This window comes from Clarias gariepinus, chromosome 6, assembly GCF_024256425.1.
Source record: "Clarias gariepinus isolate MV-2021 ecotype Netherlands chromosome 6, CGAR_prim_01v2, whole genome shotgun sequence".
Classification (NCBI taxonomy): domain Eukaryota; kingdom Metazoa; phylum Chordata; class Actinopteri; order Siluriformes; family Clariidae; genus Clarias; species Clarias gariepinus.
This window is the reverse complement of record NC_071105.1, coordinates 27,597,475-27,613,054: the sequence shown is the minus strand read 5'-3', so window position 1 is coordinate 27,613,054 and position 15,580 is coordinate 27,597,475. Positions and strand designations below refer to the sequence as shown.

The 15,580-nt window shown below is 35.8% G+C and overlaps 1 protein-coding gene across 1 annotated transcript in view; it reads right to left on the bottom strand.

Annotated features, from left to right (window-relative positions):
- LOC128527213 (contactin-4-like) overlaps positions 1 to 15,580 on the bottom strand; it is a 195,726-nt gene that overhangs the window by 27,542 nt on the left and 152,604 nt on the right. Inside the window, exon 13 of the mRNA XM_053499586.1 lies at positions 5,166 to 5,341. Coding sequence (XP_053355561.1) covers positions 5,166 to 5,341 — 176 coding nt within the window. The remainder of the gene's footprint in view (positions 1 to 5,165; positions 5,342 to 15,580) is intronic.

Here is a 15,580-nt window from a genome sequence, read left to right as displayed (position 1 = left end):
GGCAGTACTGTTACTGGTAAGTATGTAAAAGCCATAGAGCTAAAATCTCAGTGTGGCATATTAAGCTGATATCAGGAAGAGTGCCTGTTTAACCACAGTCTGAGGTGGTCACCTCTGTTTTTTTCCCACATCCAAGATAACATTTTTACTCATTGAGTGCATAGAGAACACCAAAACACCCAATTCTTCAACATGTAAACCATATCCAGAGCTCTAACAAAACAGATTACACCAAACCATCTGGTTGGAGTGTGTTAAAGGTATGAGATCACCCAAATCAGGATGAGTTTCCTTCTGGTTCTGCTCAAGGTTTCTTCCTTATATCAGTGTTTTCTCTGGCTTGCTCATTAGAAATAAACATCTGAATCTATAAATGTATCCTTTTTTTAATTTATATCTAGAATTTTTATTTCTTTAAAGCTGCTTTGTGACAATATTCATTGTTAAAAGCACTATACAAAGAAAACTGAAAGAAAATTGAAAGACTGGCTTAAACCAATCCAGCAATTAACCCTGGCTTTTTCTCAACACCAATGTGTTACAGTCTGCAGATCCTATGAGCACAGCATGCGTTTTTTAATTCTAAATAATTTAAAATTCTAATTCTAAATAAATTAATAATTTTAAACACTATTTTGTGTAAACCATAAAGATTATGTGTGAAAATCCCAGATAAGTGGTTACTAAAATACTTGTTCTCAAATACCAGCCCATCTGGCACTAACAACCATGACATACTGTAGAGATCACATTTTTCTCAATTCTGATGGCTGATGTAAATATTAACTGAAACTCTTGACCCATATCTGCATGACAGGGTCCAGATTGCCCCCTTTTTTAGAGTACACGTCACAGTATGAAGCACATGAAGCTGTTGGTCAGGACTAGGCTCAGCAAAGTTATGTGACAAGAAAAAATTTTAGCTGACTACCTGAATGTACTAAATGACCTGGTTAACATATCTATAAACTTTTCATTTTCTAGGATTTAAATTGTGAAAGTGTGGTTTGTGAAACATGAGGGATCATTTTTACACATGAATTTGCCACCACACTGTGCACTGTTTACAAGGACTTTTTTTGTCCAGACAGTGTATATCCAATCAAGGACACATATGAAAGTGACCCAGGTCTGATCTGAAGAACATCAGATTTGTGCTTGCAGACAAGCCTTAAAAATTCACATCCGTGCCACATTAGAGTAAAAAATGGATTTTGATTCAACAAAAGAGGACAATGGAGAAAGTAGTCCGTGGAGTGTGCATTTGAGACATTTTAAAGAACAGACGCTTATAATGTGAATATAGCCTTAATCTGGTTTTGGCTTAATTTTGGTTTCGTTTGTTTTTATTAAAATAATGCTCAAAAGCACACTTAATGTGACACTAAGTGACTGGGCTTCCTTTAAATGATCAATAGTACTTTAAACTGGGTGTGCACACTTTTTTCCTATTCATGACTTCTCTAGGATTGCGTGAGTGTACTGTACATATTCAGGAAAATTTTAATTGTATTCAGCCAGTGTTAAAATTCAAACATAAAAAGCCAAAAAAAACATGATAGCCAGAATTATATTCTCAGGAAATATTTGTGCCCCCACTTAGGCCCTTCCCAAAAAAAAAAAAAAAAGAAGATATAAACAGAAGGGGTCTAGGAATACTATGTATGTAACTTTCACTAATACAGTACTTAAACTGAAACTGATTTTTGTTCTGGTTTGGCATGTGATTTTTTGGTATGTGATTTTTTGTGGCCAGGCTGCATGCCAGCTGGATACTGCCACCAGAGCTGCACGTACACACCTTCACTACTTTCCTTCCCTGTCTTTTCTTTCTTCCTCCTTAAACCCTTTTCGTCCCCCATTTTCAAAATAAATTACCCATTTCTCGTAAGACCTCGCCTCGTGTCTGTTTTTGTAGTGCCGCCCATGCGTTAAACCTGTTATAATATTTACATACTCACTCAAATCTTGGGGCAATTTACAGTGTTAAGTTCACCAACTGGCATATAGTGGGATATGGGAGATCAGGCTGGAAGAACCTTGCACAGATAGAACCCCAAAGATTTACAGTGCCCTAAATGTATAAGGCAGCAACGCTACTAATGAGTTTAAAAAATAAGATTTCTATGAAAAAGGGTAATAGATTTTTGCTTTCTGCACTTCTGCAACCCCTCTATAGCTGCTAGAAGCTCTCAATTTCCAAGATCACAATTTTCTGTGGTACTTTCCGAGTAAAAAGAGCCATAAATGAGGCTTGCCTGCCAGCAATAGGAAAGCTCTTCTTTAGTGCATGAAAAGCCGTTAATGTAACATTATCCCATTTTAAAACTTTTTTCCCTTTTTATATTTTTCCCCCTATTCCTCTTACACCATCTAATGGTAATGATATTTTTACCATCACAGAATTTAAACATCTATATCTGCTGCAGGGGCAGAACCCTCCATTTGTCATTTCCAAAATGAAAAATCTATCTGCAGTACAAAAGATAAATGACTCTAGGTACTTGAGTTCAAGAGTGTCTTTAAAAATTAACACCGCAGTCTGATGCCACTGGTATTCCCAAGAATTAAGGTAACAGCAAGTAATTAGACTTTGGATAGTATGTCTTTACTCTGGAAAAGTACTGATAAAGGCATAGCAAGCCTGACTTTAATGAAATTTCTAAGATGTACAGGATGCTGTGGAGAAGTTATGAACAAGGGAATACCCAAGCAACCTTGAGCAGTTGGAGGTTTTGTTGACAAAAGAAGTGTGACATTATTAAGTACTGAACAAAATTCAGAGTGTTATAAAAAAGAGATGTCGTCCAAAACAAGTAAAATGTCTTTTCTGCAGCTTCACAGAAAAAAAGTGGTTGTCTATATTTTACATGTGCAATGACATTTTTATATTATGCATATATTCACACTAATGTTATGTCCCAGTATGTTAACAGAAACCTATGTACATTTATTTGTTGACTACCGTATAATAATTGGCCTTCATGGTGAGCTCATTACAAGTCCACTGCATACTGTAAATCTTGAGTAGTCAACATGGTGTACTTCACCAGGTGGTGCTATACATTTACCTTCATTTCACAAAGAGAAAAGTGCAGAGGTCACTGTAGTGCAGACAATTTAAACGAAACCTTTGTGTTCGTTAAAAAATGTCTTGTAGCAGACACACAGACAAGCACATGAAACCAAATGATCAGATACACAGAACAATCAGAAAGATTTATCTTAGCCAGTGATATATAAATAGACTCAGCCAAAATGAGCTTCTTGTGAATCTAATTAGTAACAGTGATAACTTATTAAACCCTATTACTCTAAGGACTGAGTCCGCCAGCTTAAAAGTCAGGTACAGAGATGGGCTAATAATGACTCCCATGCATGAATAAAAATATTTTACAGCCTTGAGCTGCACATTTACAACTTGATTATTTTCCAATTAAGTTGTGCGTGAAACTTCCGCTGCTTACCTAGTATATTCAGCCTTGAAGATTAAGCATATGATAACACACAATTCCCAAAGTAAATTATACTCAAGCTATTGTACTTGTAACGACTCATTGGTAAGAATCATATTGGCAAAATCTACATGACCAAAATATGTAGACGCCTGATTATCACACCCACATTTGGGCCTTCCCCAAACCTTTGGATCATACAATTGTACAGGGTGCCTTTATGTGCTGTAGAATTGCAATTTCACTTCATTAGAGCTAAAAGTGTAGCCCATGCTTCAGCATGACAATGTGCTGTGCACAAAGTAAAGTCCTTGAAAACATGTTCTGCCAAAGTGGGGTGGGAAGATCTCAAATGACCTGCACAAAACCCTGACCTTAACCTCACTAAATATAACGTACTGTGTTATAATGTGCTTCTGCCTGAAAGAAAAATCCTTATAGCTAAACTATAAAATCTAGTGTAAAGTCTTTAGAGATAAGTGCCAGTCATAATAACAGCAAAGGAGACTACTGTAGATTCGAAATCGGACACTTAAAAAGCACATATGGATGTGCTGGTCAGGTAACTACCATTTTTTTTTTTTTGCAAAAAAAAGGGTATCTGATGCTTTATACACAATTGAGAAAATAAATAGACCCCCCCCTGGGTCATAAAACCAGGCAGATGGACACATCAGGGTAAGAAGCAGAGGTGGACAGTAACAAGATAATTTTTAAGAATATACATTTCCATTTTGAAGAATTTATTACTTTTACTCCCTTAGATTTTAAAATTACTGTATATATCATAATTTCTACTCCACAACATTGTGCATTTCTTCTTACGTATGGGTGGAAAAAACTATTTGGAAGCACACCATTTGGGGTAACAGCACCATGTTCCATTACCTGGCTTGTTGTTTTACCTTAGTTTAATCTTATTTTATGTGGTGACATAACAGTCTTTTCAGTAAGTATATCAAGCAAGAATCCAATCACAATTGGAATAATAACATTAGAACCACAATAAATCTACTACTACAACAACATCATACTACTTTTATTCTGATACTTATGTACGTTGGAAAGTAAGTTCTTTTGTACTTTTACTCAAGTGGAAATGGAAATAAAGGACTACTTTTACTGGATTAATAGTTTCTCTAGGGTATTTTTACTTTTATTCAAGTACACAATGTGTGTACTTCATGCACCACTAATAAGATTGGAAGTGCATAATGTGATGTGCCCATTTTGCGTAGTCGCGTAGTGTTACCGTTTGATGTTGCTTCATTTGGTCCAGTCTACACTCAGCAACATTATGTGGCAATAAAATAATGTCAGCTGACTACCTGGATATACTAATTTAATCCCATCAATTATTTTTCCCCTGATACTTTCCATGACTCAAATGTCAATGTCAATGTATTAAGTTGAAACAGTGTTTTTGGGATTCATTTTCAGACATGTGCAACCACCACATTACATATCATAATCCAAGCTAAAGACAGTCAAACAAAACATGAAAGTGTGTGACTTTTTGGTCAGCCTGTGTAGTTAAGTTATAGCTATTTTTCCAAAATAAATAAATATTAAATGATAATAATAAATGATAAGTTCAGTATTTTTAGGATTTAGAGGCCAGTTCTGTGTAGAACAATGTATTTCCACTTGTAACATTAATAAAAGGCACAAATACTAATCAAGTGATATACAAAATGTGTCAATACTTACACTACCAACTTTTTCAAAGTACACTCCATGGTTGCCAAAATGGATAAGCTGCTCGTTGAAGAACCACGTAAACTTGAGCTCCAGTGAGGGGTCATGGGTCACCTGACAGGGCAAAACAATGCTCTCACCCACTGTAACATCCAATGTTGAGGGAAGAGTAGTGATTATCGTGGCCTCTGTAACATTCAAGCAGAGTTCAGAATACTGTTTAAGAAGACAAGATAAGAATGTCATTATACTGAATACAATAAAATTTAGCATGGTATCTCTCTTATAAAAGACCAGAAAAGAAGGAATTAACTGTGCAAAAATATACACAAGCAATGCAATAAATAATGAGCCAAATAAGAATGTAAATAAAGTTATAAAGAGTAGCATTTTGTGATGTGCAATAAACTTTATAAATCTACATATTTACAACAGTTGTTTGAAAGTGAGGGACGTAATGGAGGTTGTGATGTGAATTTAAATTTACAAACTTACATATTTAAAGAGATATTGGATATTAGATGGTTGTGTATGTAGATAGATGTGATGGAGGCTACAGCTTTGGAAATGAAGCTGATCCTTTGCCTATTAGAACAAGATCTTATTGACCTGAATTGTTTGTCTGAAGGTAGCGGTTCAAACGTGTTGTCATGTTGTCTCTTTTAACGCTGCTAGCCTTTGTTCTTAATCAGGAAAAAAGCACATAGTATTCAAACTCAGGCCTCATGTCCCAACAATTCATTAAGCAGCCATCACCATGCAATGCAAGTACTTTTGAATAGCAGCTGTGCAGCTGGCATTCCACTGAATTGTGCAGTTTGTTAGAATGATTTTGATGATCATCATGTAGAATTTTACCAGGATTCTCTGTTGCAACTCTGCCTCTGCCTAAAGCCTTGGCTGGGCCTTTTTCACCTGTGCAGAAGGTACATGCCATTGTTTAGAAACAATTGCATGAGCCTTTTAGCTGTCCATTGTCTACAGAAAAAGGACATCTTAAACATTTCCTGAAGTTGCTGTGTCTAAACAGCTGATATGGACCTGCAATGTACATCTGGTGAAAAAGGCACAACAAAAACTTCAGACTTACAGTACAACTCTGAATTCTATCATCTGCAGAAATGTTCAGATAACTCTGCAGTTGGGGGATGTGTTAATGGTGGTCAGGAAGAAGAATACAGAGGCCAGGTGGACAGTTTTTGGACTGGTGCAAGAGCAACCACCTGGTCCTGAATGTGGCCAAGACCTACGAGATGGTTGTGGACCTCAGGAGAAACAGGACTACACCAACACAATCTACACTAAGGAGGAGCTGGTGGAGAGCTACAGATACCTTGGAGTTGACAACTGATTGGACTGGAAATGCAACACAGATGCTGTATTCCTGAAAAAGCTCAGATTCCTTATTGTCTGTAGCAAAATGTTTCAGATCTTTTATCAGTATATTGTTGCAAGTGCAATATTCTTTGCTGCTATCTGTAGGGGCAGCAGCATCAGAAGCAGTGACATCAGGAAAATCAACAAAATCATCAATATGACTAGCTCAATATTAGGGACTCTGCTGGAGTGCTTTCAAATTGGCAGTGAAGTGAAGGATGCTAGACAAACTGTTAACCATCATGGGAACACCTCATATCCCCTCCACAACCTATTGGCTAAACAGTGGAGCACTTTCAGCAAGAGAATACTTAAGCTCGGCTGTGACAAAGAATGCTAATACAGGATGTCTTTCCTGCTGACTGCAATTAGACTTTACAATAACTCTGCTCTGTGTCAGGAAAAGAATCTCTCTTCTTTGACATCACCACTATAAATAGGGTCATATACATTCTGTTCTGTTCTATATTTAATAACCGTAATAATCTCTTAAGATCCCATCAATGCACCTTAATCAGTCTCTTAAGTTGTCAACCTCATTGCACTGATATGCTCATGTACTTTCATTCTCTCTTTTTGTTAATATTACAACTTGCTGGTAGACTTTATGTACAGTTACTTAAATTCTGTGTGCAAAACCATCATGTGCATAGAAACAATATATTCCTATTATATATCTTATTATATTCATATTATTTTGCAAGCCATTTCTTTCTTTCTTTTTGTGGTGCAAATAATTATAAATGCACAGGTTGGTCAAAGGTACAGTATGCAGTAAAGTCTTTGTGGAGTACTTTTTCCCCGTGAAAAAGTATTTCCATATATTTTCAGGAGTTCAGGTTGAAAGTATAAAAAAGCATGAAATCAATAACATATGAGAAATGCACTTTTGAGTTACTCTCCACAGCTGCAATATATAAAAGGGCTCACTACTCAGTGTCAAGTATAACAAAGACAGTGCTAATGAGCCTACTGCAAAGTAATCAGTGAGACAATGGACAGAAGCTGCATACTGTAGCTTCCCTGAAAAGTACCACTCACAATTTATAAAAGCCACCAGTTCTAGAAGGGTGAGTTTTCTTAACCAAGGGACAAGGCAAGAGAGATTGTGTGTGAATAATGATTTTAAAATACATACATACATACATTTATTCTGTAGTAAAAACTATTTCTACCTCATGAGGGTGCTGTGTGCATGTTTGAACAGAATTTCACCTGGAATAAATTATGCATGGCAGACAATGCCCCTGAGACAAGCCTAAATTTGCACAGCCAGAATCAGGCTTTCAATCTAGGGTTGAAGATTCGTCTTCTATTATAGGTCCCCGACATAATGAAACAATCTCACTCAATCTCTTTTTTTTTTCCTGATATGAGATGGTAAAGGCGACATTATCAGGAATGGGCTATCAGTGTTTTGTGACCAACACAATGAGGACGCATCACTAGTTTTATTTTGAGGACGAGAGCTCACTCCAACTGTCTGTCACAACAGCATAATAGGTGACACTGCAGTGAAGTCCACTGTTCGACTGTCACTTCTTAAAGATGGATGTGTAGCCATTGCCCAGGAAAAGAAGAATGCACATCAAAAAGGACAAGGGAGAATGTTGCTGAAGTTTACCAGTAGGTGATCCATCTTTTCCTGTCCGAGTGGCTTTTCATCTCTACTTTGTAATTTCTTTTCTACTGAAAATATTTGTTACACTAGTCTAGTCAGAGGACTTGGCTTCCCTTGACACTTATGTGGATTTCTGGTCCATTGACATAATCTGCATGGACAGATGACTTCTGGCATTACCTTCTCATGCCAATCTGAGCTGCTGTGCTATGGCACACATGGTCTCATTATCCAATTCCCCTACCGTTTGTGACTCTATGGTTAACTTCTGATTTTTAAAGCTGGCCATTTTGTCAGCCTTCTTTATCATAATTTGACTACAAGCCATCACTGTTACAGGGTGATATTACACTAGGAGGAATCAAAGAGAGCGGAAGTATCTTTTGTTGCTCACTGTGGGCAGCTCAGACAAGAGGAACAGATTGAACTACTTTATCAGAGGGCAAAAGCTCAAAAGTTGCAAGTGACAGCAGAAAAAAGAAAAAAACATAATCATGACAAATAGAAATGATGCCAGGAGAATGTTTACAAGCCATAAACCATACAAGCCATAAAAATGCTCCACAAGTTCGTCCGAACACATTGACTGGCAGGTCATTATTTTTATTTCAAATGTCATATATTCATATATTAATTGCTTTATTCTTAAAAAAGAAAAATATTCAAATATTATTTTTATTATTTGACATAATATCAACAATATTTACCCTCATGATGAAAAAGATTGTTGTGCTGCAGAAGGGTCAAATTGTTGTCCTGCATCCTCAATAAAAATAACTGATAAAACTAAAGAAATTACTGGAATTGGGTTAAGAACTGTCCAACGTATTAAATCCTAGAAGGATAGTGCTAAGATGTCAAATTTGTGAAGATGGAAATAACTATGATTAAAGGGATCCGATCCAATTACGGAAACTTCAAAGCACTTTTGTAATTTGCTCTGGATAGGAGCGTCTGCCAAATGAAATCACTTAAGTTCTTCGTAAATTTGCATCAACAGTAGAAATCACAGCCATGTCCACTAATTGAAGTAAGAGCTTTTTCACATGCACAATGTGACATGAACTCAGACTTGGAGATAAAACTGCTGTGCTGCCTTTAGAAAACCAATTGTTAGTGAGGCTTTTCTTTAAAAAATGGCTTAGATTTGCTATGAAGCATAAAGCTCGGACTTGGGAAAGGAAACGGTCATGTGGACTGACTTACCCTAGTCTGGCAAGATAGGCACATCGGGGTAAGAAGCAAAGTATTTGTGCAGTTATTATACTATTTTTTTTTCTGTTAAAATTCAAGAAATGGTATTTTTATAATGTTTCATCCTAGTTTAGGTTAAAGGTACAAAAAGCATGAAATCGATGACAAATTGGAAATGTATTTTCAAATAACTCTGCATAACTGTAATATGTTAAAAGTCCCACCACTCAAGCAAACAAGGACAGTGTGCTAAAAAATTATAAAATAAATAAATACATAAATAAAGCAATAGGTGGAAATAAATGATCAAAAAAAGGTGGCTACAGCAAAGACACTGAGAACATGCTAATCTAAGCTAGAGACAGTGCAACAAAATATTAGCTTGTATGACGAAAATGCCCAAATGGTGTATCTTTAGTAGGTTGGTATGTTACGGTATGAATATGAATATTCAAATATGTATTATGGCCATCATATAAAATCCCAATGTTCCAAGATTTAGGAATAAAAACTATACGAATACATATACGAATACGTTAACTGTAATTACTAATGACTATTTTATTATACATATTTTGCTATTTTTTTACCATAGGCCGTAGAGTTCTTCTAAAGTGTGTCTTAATATTCTAACTAAGGTACCCCTTACAGAATGGGTATTTTGTATCTTAAATTCCTTCTGTAAATGAGCTACTGCTACTAACAGACCCCACTACTGCCAACCCATGCCCCGCCATGCTCCTTTGCAGAAGCGGATGTTACTGTATATCTGTGACAGCTCCCTAGTGCTGCTTTTGTTACTGTGGTTATAAGGAAGCAACAAAATGTGAGGAGCTGCTAAAAAAAACACCCTTTTTAGCAGTTAAAAACAAACAGCCCATGAAATTTAGGTCACATTTTAACATAAATCACTCAACAGTATACATGTTTAATTTGCCATTGCAGATGAACAGTTATATCTACACAAATATAAGTTTTAGGAGCTAAAGGGGCACCCAAGAGGTTAACCAACACCTCAAAGCTAAAACAACATCAAAAGCATAGATCCATCCTTACCAAATACTGTAACTTATTTTAATTCTGGTTAATCACATTACAATCTATGATTGTTATTAACTAGATTTACATTGATAGCACTAATTATAAATGAGAAGACTAATGTTATTATAAATGGGCTACTTTTTTTAATCAAGTTCTTTACAGTTGTGAAGTTGTTGAACAAAGCTAAGCTATACAACTTTGGTGTTATGAGCAACTTTTTTTAAAAGGGTAAAGGTCTTAAAATTGTAACAATATAAAAAGTAACTTTAACGTTGCTGTTAAATAAATGGTATATAAATAAAATAGTGATACAAAATTGCAATATAAATCAAATAATATATCTACAGTATATTAATAATATTGTATTGGTTTTGTAGGGGTTTTTCTCATCCCTATTGCGTTTCACTATAGAATGTATAATAGCTTTATGATATCCCATAAGTGGTCTGTGCTGTTTGATTTAATTTAATTTTATCAACAACATTCGCAATCTCAATTGCCAATTATCTCTCTGCTTCCTTTAAATGTAATTATTTCTGTCTTATTAACTGGAACATAATATTGAACTTGAGTTTGAGTTACTGGTTTATTATATGTGTAGAGGATTGCATGTCTTCGGCATTTCCATGAAGAGTTTCCTCCGAGTTCTTTGTGTTCCTCCCATGTACCAAAACATGCCAATTAGCGAACTGTAAAATTGCCCCAAGGTGTGATCGGGTTTGTTACTGTGTGTAATCAAGGTGCCCTGTGATCACCCTCTATTCCTGTCATATGCTTCTGATACCTGATATTTTGCATTAAAAAATATAATGAAAATCTATCATGAAAATCTTAATTTTTTGTAATTTATTAGAAAAAGTAAAACTACCATAAATTACATTTATGTTGATCTGAAAAGAGAACTGTTTACCACTGAATAACAGTCTAATTCTTTTTCTGTTTATCGCAGGTAAGATGTTTCTGACTATGTCTCTGGTTCAGTCTGAATTTGACTTTCAATCAGAAGTGGCTTATTACCAGAAACAGTTGTACCTTAAACTCCAAACTCGCTTCCCTCCTTTTAAGGCTGGTGTCATCCCTGTTGCTTGTGCACCTTTTTGAAATCGGAGTATATTTTATTATTCACCTGCCATCCCGCCATACTCAGGTCTGTGCTGTCCTCCACAGTTGCAACACTATTCTTCCTCACATTTGGCATTATCATGCTCATCTCTGTAAGCACTTTTGCTGTGGTTTGTAGCACATCAGAATTGCCTTCATTTTCTGCTACCGTAACCATACTTTTGACATTTAAAGCCCATATGGTACTTCAATATGACTGGTAGTCATACATATGCTTTAAATTGGTAACTAAAAACATTAAAGTCATTGAATTCACTTCCATGTATGTATTTAAACCTTTTTGACTTCAACTTAACTACCAACAGGGAATCAGTCATAACTAGGTAAACTGACATGATTCCAGTAATAACTACCAGAACCTTTTTCTATCTGCTAAAACAGTGAAATTCTATCTGCCATACCATTGTTTCAATAACAGCTCGTTTTTATCCGTATACCCAGAGCTATTATCCATATATCCCTTCGGCACTAGTAGTCTTACCAACTGTTTTATTCATTTTCTATGTTAGTTTTCATGGCTTTATTTCCCTCTGGAGTTTAGAAATAAATTATATCATTTAAAGTTCTTTTCGTTCTATAAGTATTTGAGTCTGTCATTGTCAGAACAAGACCTCCAGTTTTATTTATTTTAGCTTGATCATGATACTAGATGTACCAACATGGCTCAACACCCCTTTCTCCCAAAATCATGCACCACACAAAGACTGTAAGAATGCATAATATCTGACTGGCTAACAATCAGCTTCTATAGTATACTGGCAAGAAAGACAGCATACCTGCACGCTGCATGCTGGGACATTGAGCTTGTTATATCACTAGAATTTAGCCCACCCTTATAAATTTTTCCAATCTCACTTGTATATATTGACCTTTACAAGTAATGACTTTAATTTCCTATTCAACACCCAAGTTACACCAGAGTAAAAGTGCCAAAAGGACCTAGCTCAGTTAATTGGCTTCAGAAGATCTATGGGGTAACTGAACTGAATTAAAATAGAGAAAGCCATAAAACATGATGCTCCTATCAATTCTAAACTTTCTTCAGTGAAAATGCAATAATCACAAACCTAATCCAATTCAATTGCCCAAGAATTGCTGTTCAGGAGAAAAACCTGGACATTAACTTGAGAAAGGGTTATTTAATTGTGATGCTTACCAAGGCTTTTACTAGATTGAGTAATTTACCATTAAGTTGTTTGGAACTGACTGTGGTCATGTATGAGACTCAAGGTTGAGGAGTCACAAAGATTGACAGGCTTTTATATGAAAGGCCAGAACTGCATTCATGTGATTTGCTCCTCTGTTCATTTCTTGTCTAAAAAAAATCTATTTCTAATTAAGACTAATGAATCTGGTTAATTTCCTTTTAGCATTGGGATAATTGAGACATCACTTGGCTGATAAGTTGAATCACGTTGCTGTCATTGTTGGGGTGTGTGTACATCTGTGTATGTATATGCATTTACACACACTTAGTGAGGAAGTATCTGATGTGACAGGTATTTTCAGCGCTTGTACAGCAACAGTCAATTTAAATATATGCTGTCATGTCCCATAAGGGCCACCAATTGCTTTGATATACACACACCACAGCTGAACATCCTAAATGAAATTGCATATGTAAATTAGCCCATCGTGTTGCCTCTGCATTATTGATACTGACAGAGAGGAACTAGATAATATAAGGAAGTATTTGTAGAACAGGCAAGGATGCAATAACACTAAAAAATAAATGATGAAAAAGCAATGGCTGGGGCTAGACTGTCCCATGTTATTATGCGTTTAAATTTAAAGATTATTGTCTCAATTCAGGCAAAGAAACACCTCCATATTCGGTTGTAGATTGATACGATCTTCACTTTGTTATTCCCAAATGCACTGCATGTTCTCTGCATGAGAGTCTTCTTATATGTGTTTTAGGTATAACATGGTGAGGTAATGACAAAAGAAAGCAAATTGAGAGGAATGGACCAATAAACAGAGATGATTGAGTAATTAAGTTATTTTATATTATGTACCTATAGTAGAAGCAATTTTCATATTTATATTCGTTCTCATAATATAATATCTATTATAAAATATATTATTGTACATGATTTATTATATATATATATATATATATATATATATATATATATATATATATATATATATATATATATATCCAGCCTGTTTTACTTCCATTTTCCTCATTCTTAACCTTTCTGTGCACTGTTTAGTCTAGTTTCTTCCAGCTGTCTTGTGTTACAGTCTTACTTATTTGTTTGCTTGTTGAAACTTCCTGCATCTGTTAAAGGCCTTAAGCCAGCTGTATTTTCTAGGTCCTGCAGGGCTGCCTGCACGTACCAAATTCCCTGCTTCTCCTGGCTGTACTCCAGTTGAAGAGATATTGACTGTGTATTTCTCCTTGATTTAATTGCTTTGTAGCCATTTTGATCTAGCTGGCCTGTGTTTGTGTATATCATATTAGCATGTGATTAGCATGTCAGTCTGAACTGACCATGATCACTGGAAACGATATCCAGTTTACATGCTAAATAAAATTTCTAGAAACAGGACAGTGAATAATGTGGATATAACAAGGACTTTTTATCCAATCATTTTTTTTTTTATTCAGACAATTTGGAATGTAATCCGTGAGCCAGACAGCAGCCATTACCAATCCGTTAGTGTGTGTGTGGGTGAAAGTCATCCTACAAGCCCCGCCCCCTGATAACCCGTCCCCCTCTGTTATTCCTGCTGTTATACCCTTATCTCACTTATGCGGTTTGACTGAAACTCCAAAAACTCGCCAAAACTCGCGGTGAATCATGATGAGTCGTGCGCCAGCGCGAAACCATGTAGGTGAGATAGGGGTATTAGTAGTTAACATATTATGGGCTAAACTTCGCTAAGTGATGATGGTAAAATAATCATAAAGGTCTTGACTAAAACAACATGCATGAGGAATCACATTTTCTGCAATGGAAAAGTAATTCATCTAGTTACATTTATTAGAAGGTAACGCTGTAATGTAACTGATGACTTTTTAAAGACAGTAATTTTGTAATGCAATTAGTTACTTTAAAAAGTAACGTCCCCCAACACTGGTTTCTAGTTACATAAAATGTTGTGCTATGCTGTAAAACAAGTCCTGTTCATGTTCCTGGACTATATGCCTGGCAATAAACTCACACACCAATATTTTGTTGGTCCACCACGAAGGTCATCAACCTTATGCAATGTCACAACACCGAGAGAAGTCTAAGATTTTATATGGAAGATGGAAGATTCAAGGCACTCGTCTCCAGCACATCACAAATACTTTAAATGGGATTAAGGTCATGCTCTGTCAAAAATGAATAAAGGAATGTCGGCATTGTCATCTTGAAATATGCTTGGACCATCAAGGCAAGAAGAAAAAAAAAACACATCACCTAATAATGGTATAACCTGGTCATTCAGTGCAATCAGTACATATAAGCAATCAGGTGACCACTGTATTGCCATTTAACATTTCTGAGCATAGACCTGATCAGTTGAAAAAAACACCATATCATAACACTGCACCTAGAGGCTTGTACAGTGGGCTCTTCAAGCTACATGATGGCTGTATAGCTACATGCACTTCGCTTCTAACTCCTTATTTCCACCAGGTGTTCTGCATATTTCTGAAGCATCACAGCAGCAGCTCGCCCCCGCTTCGCTAAAGATTTGAGACTATTCTGTTGTTGATAAAAGCCATTTCTGGGAAGCATCTCAATGCAAAAACCCACCAATTAGTGAGTATTATTTTATTTTACATGACCACACAAACAAAAATGCACACTACAGGTCAAACAAAGTACTTTAGAAAAATTATTAAATTAAAATGATAAATAAAGGAATGAAAGTCAGTACAGTACAATACAATACTGCTATGATCAAACTTTCTGACTTGAAAAATATTATTTAACTATTCAAAGAAAGGTCTCTAAACAACCATGGAGTTGAGCTTGTTTACCCAGCACCACTGATCATGAAGATTCATACAAAGGCAGGACATAAAGCCTCACAAAGGATGAAAGAAAACCACATCGCACATGCAACATCA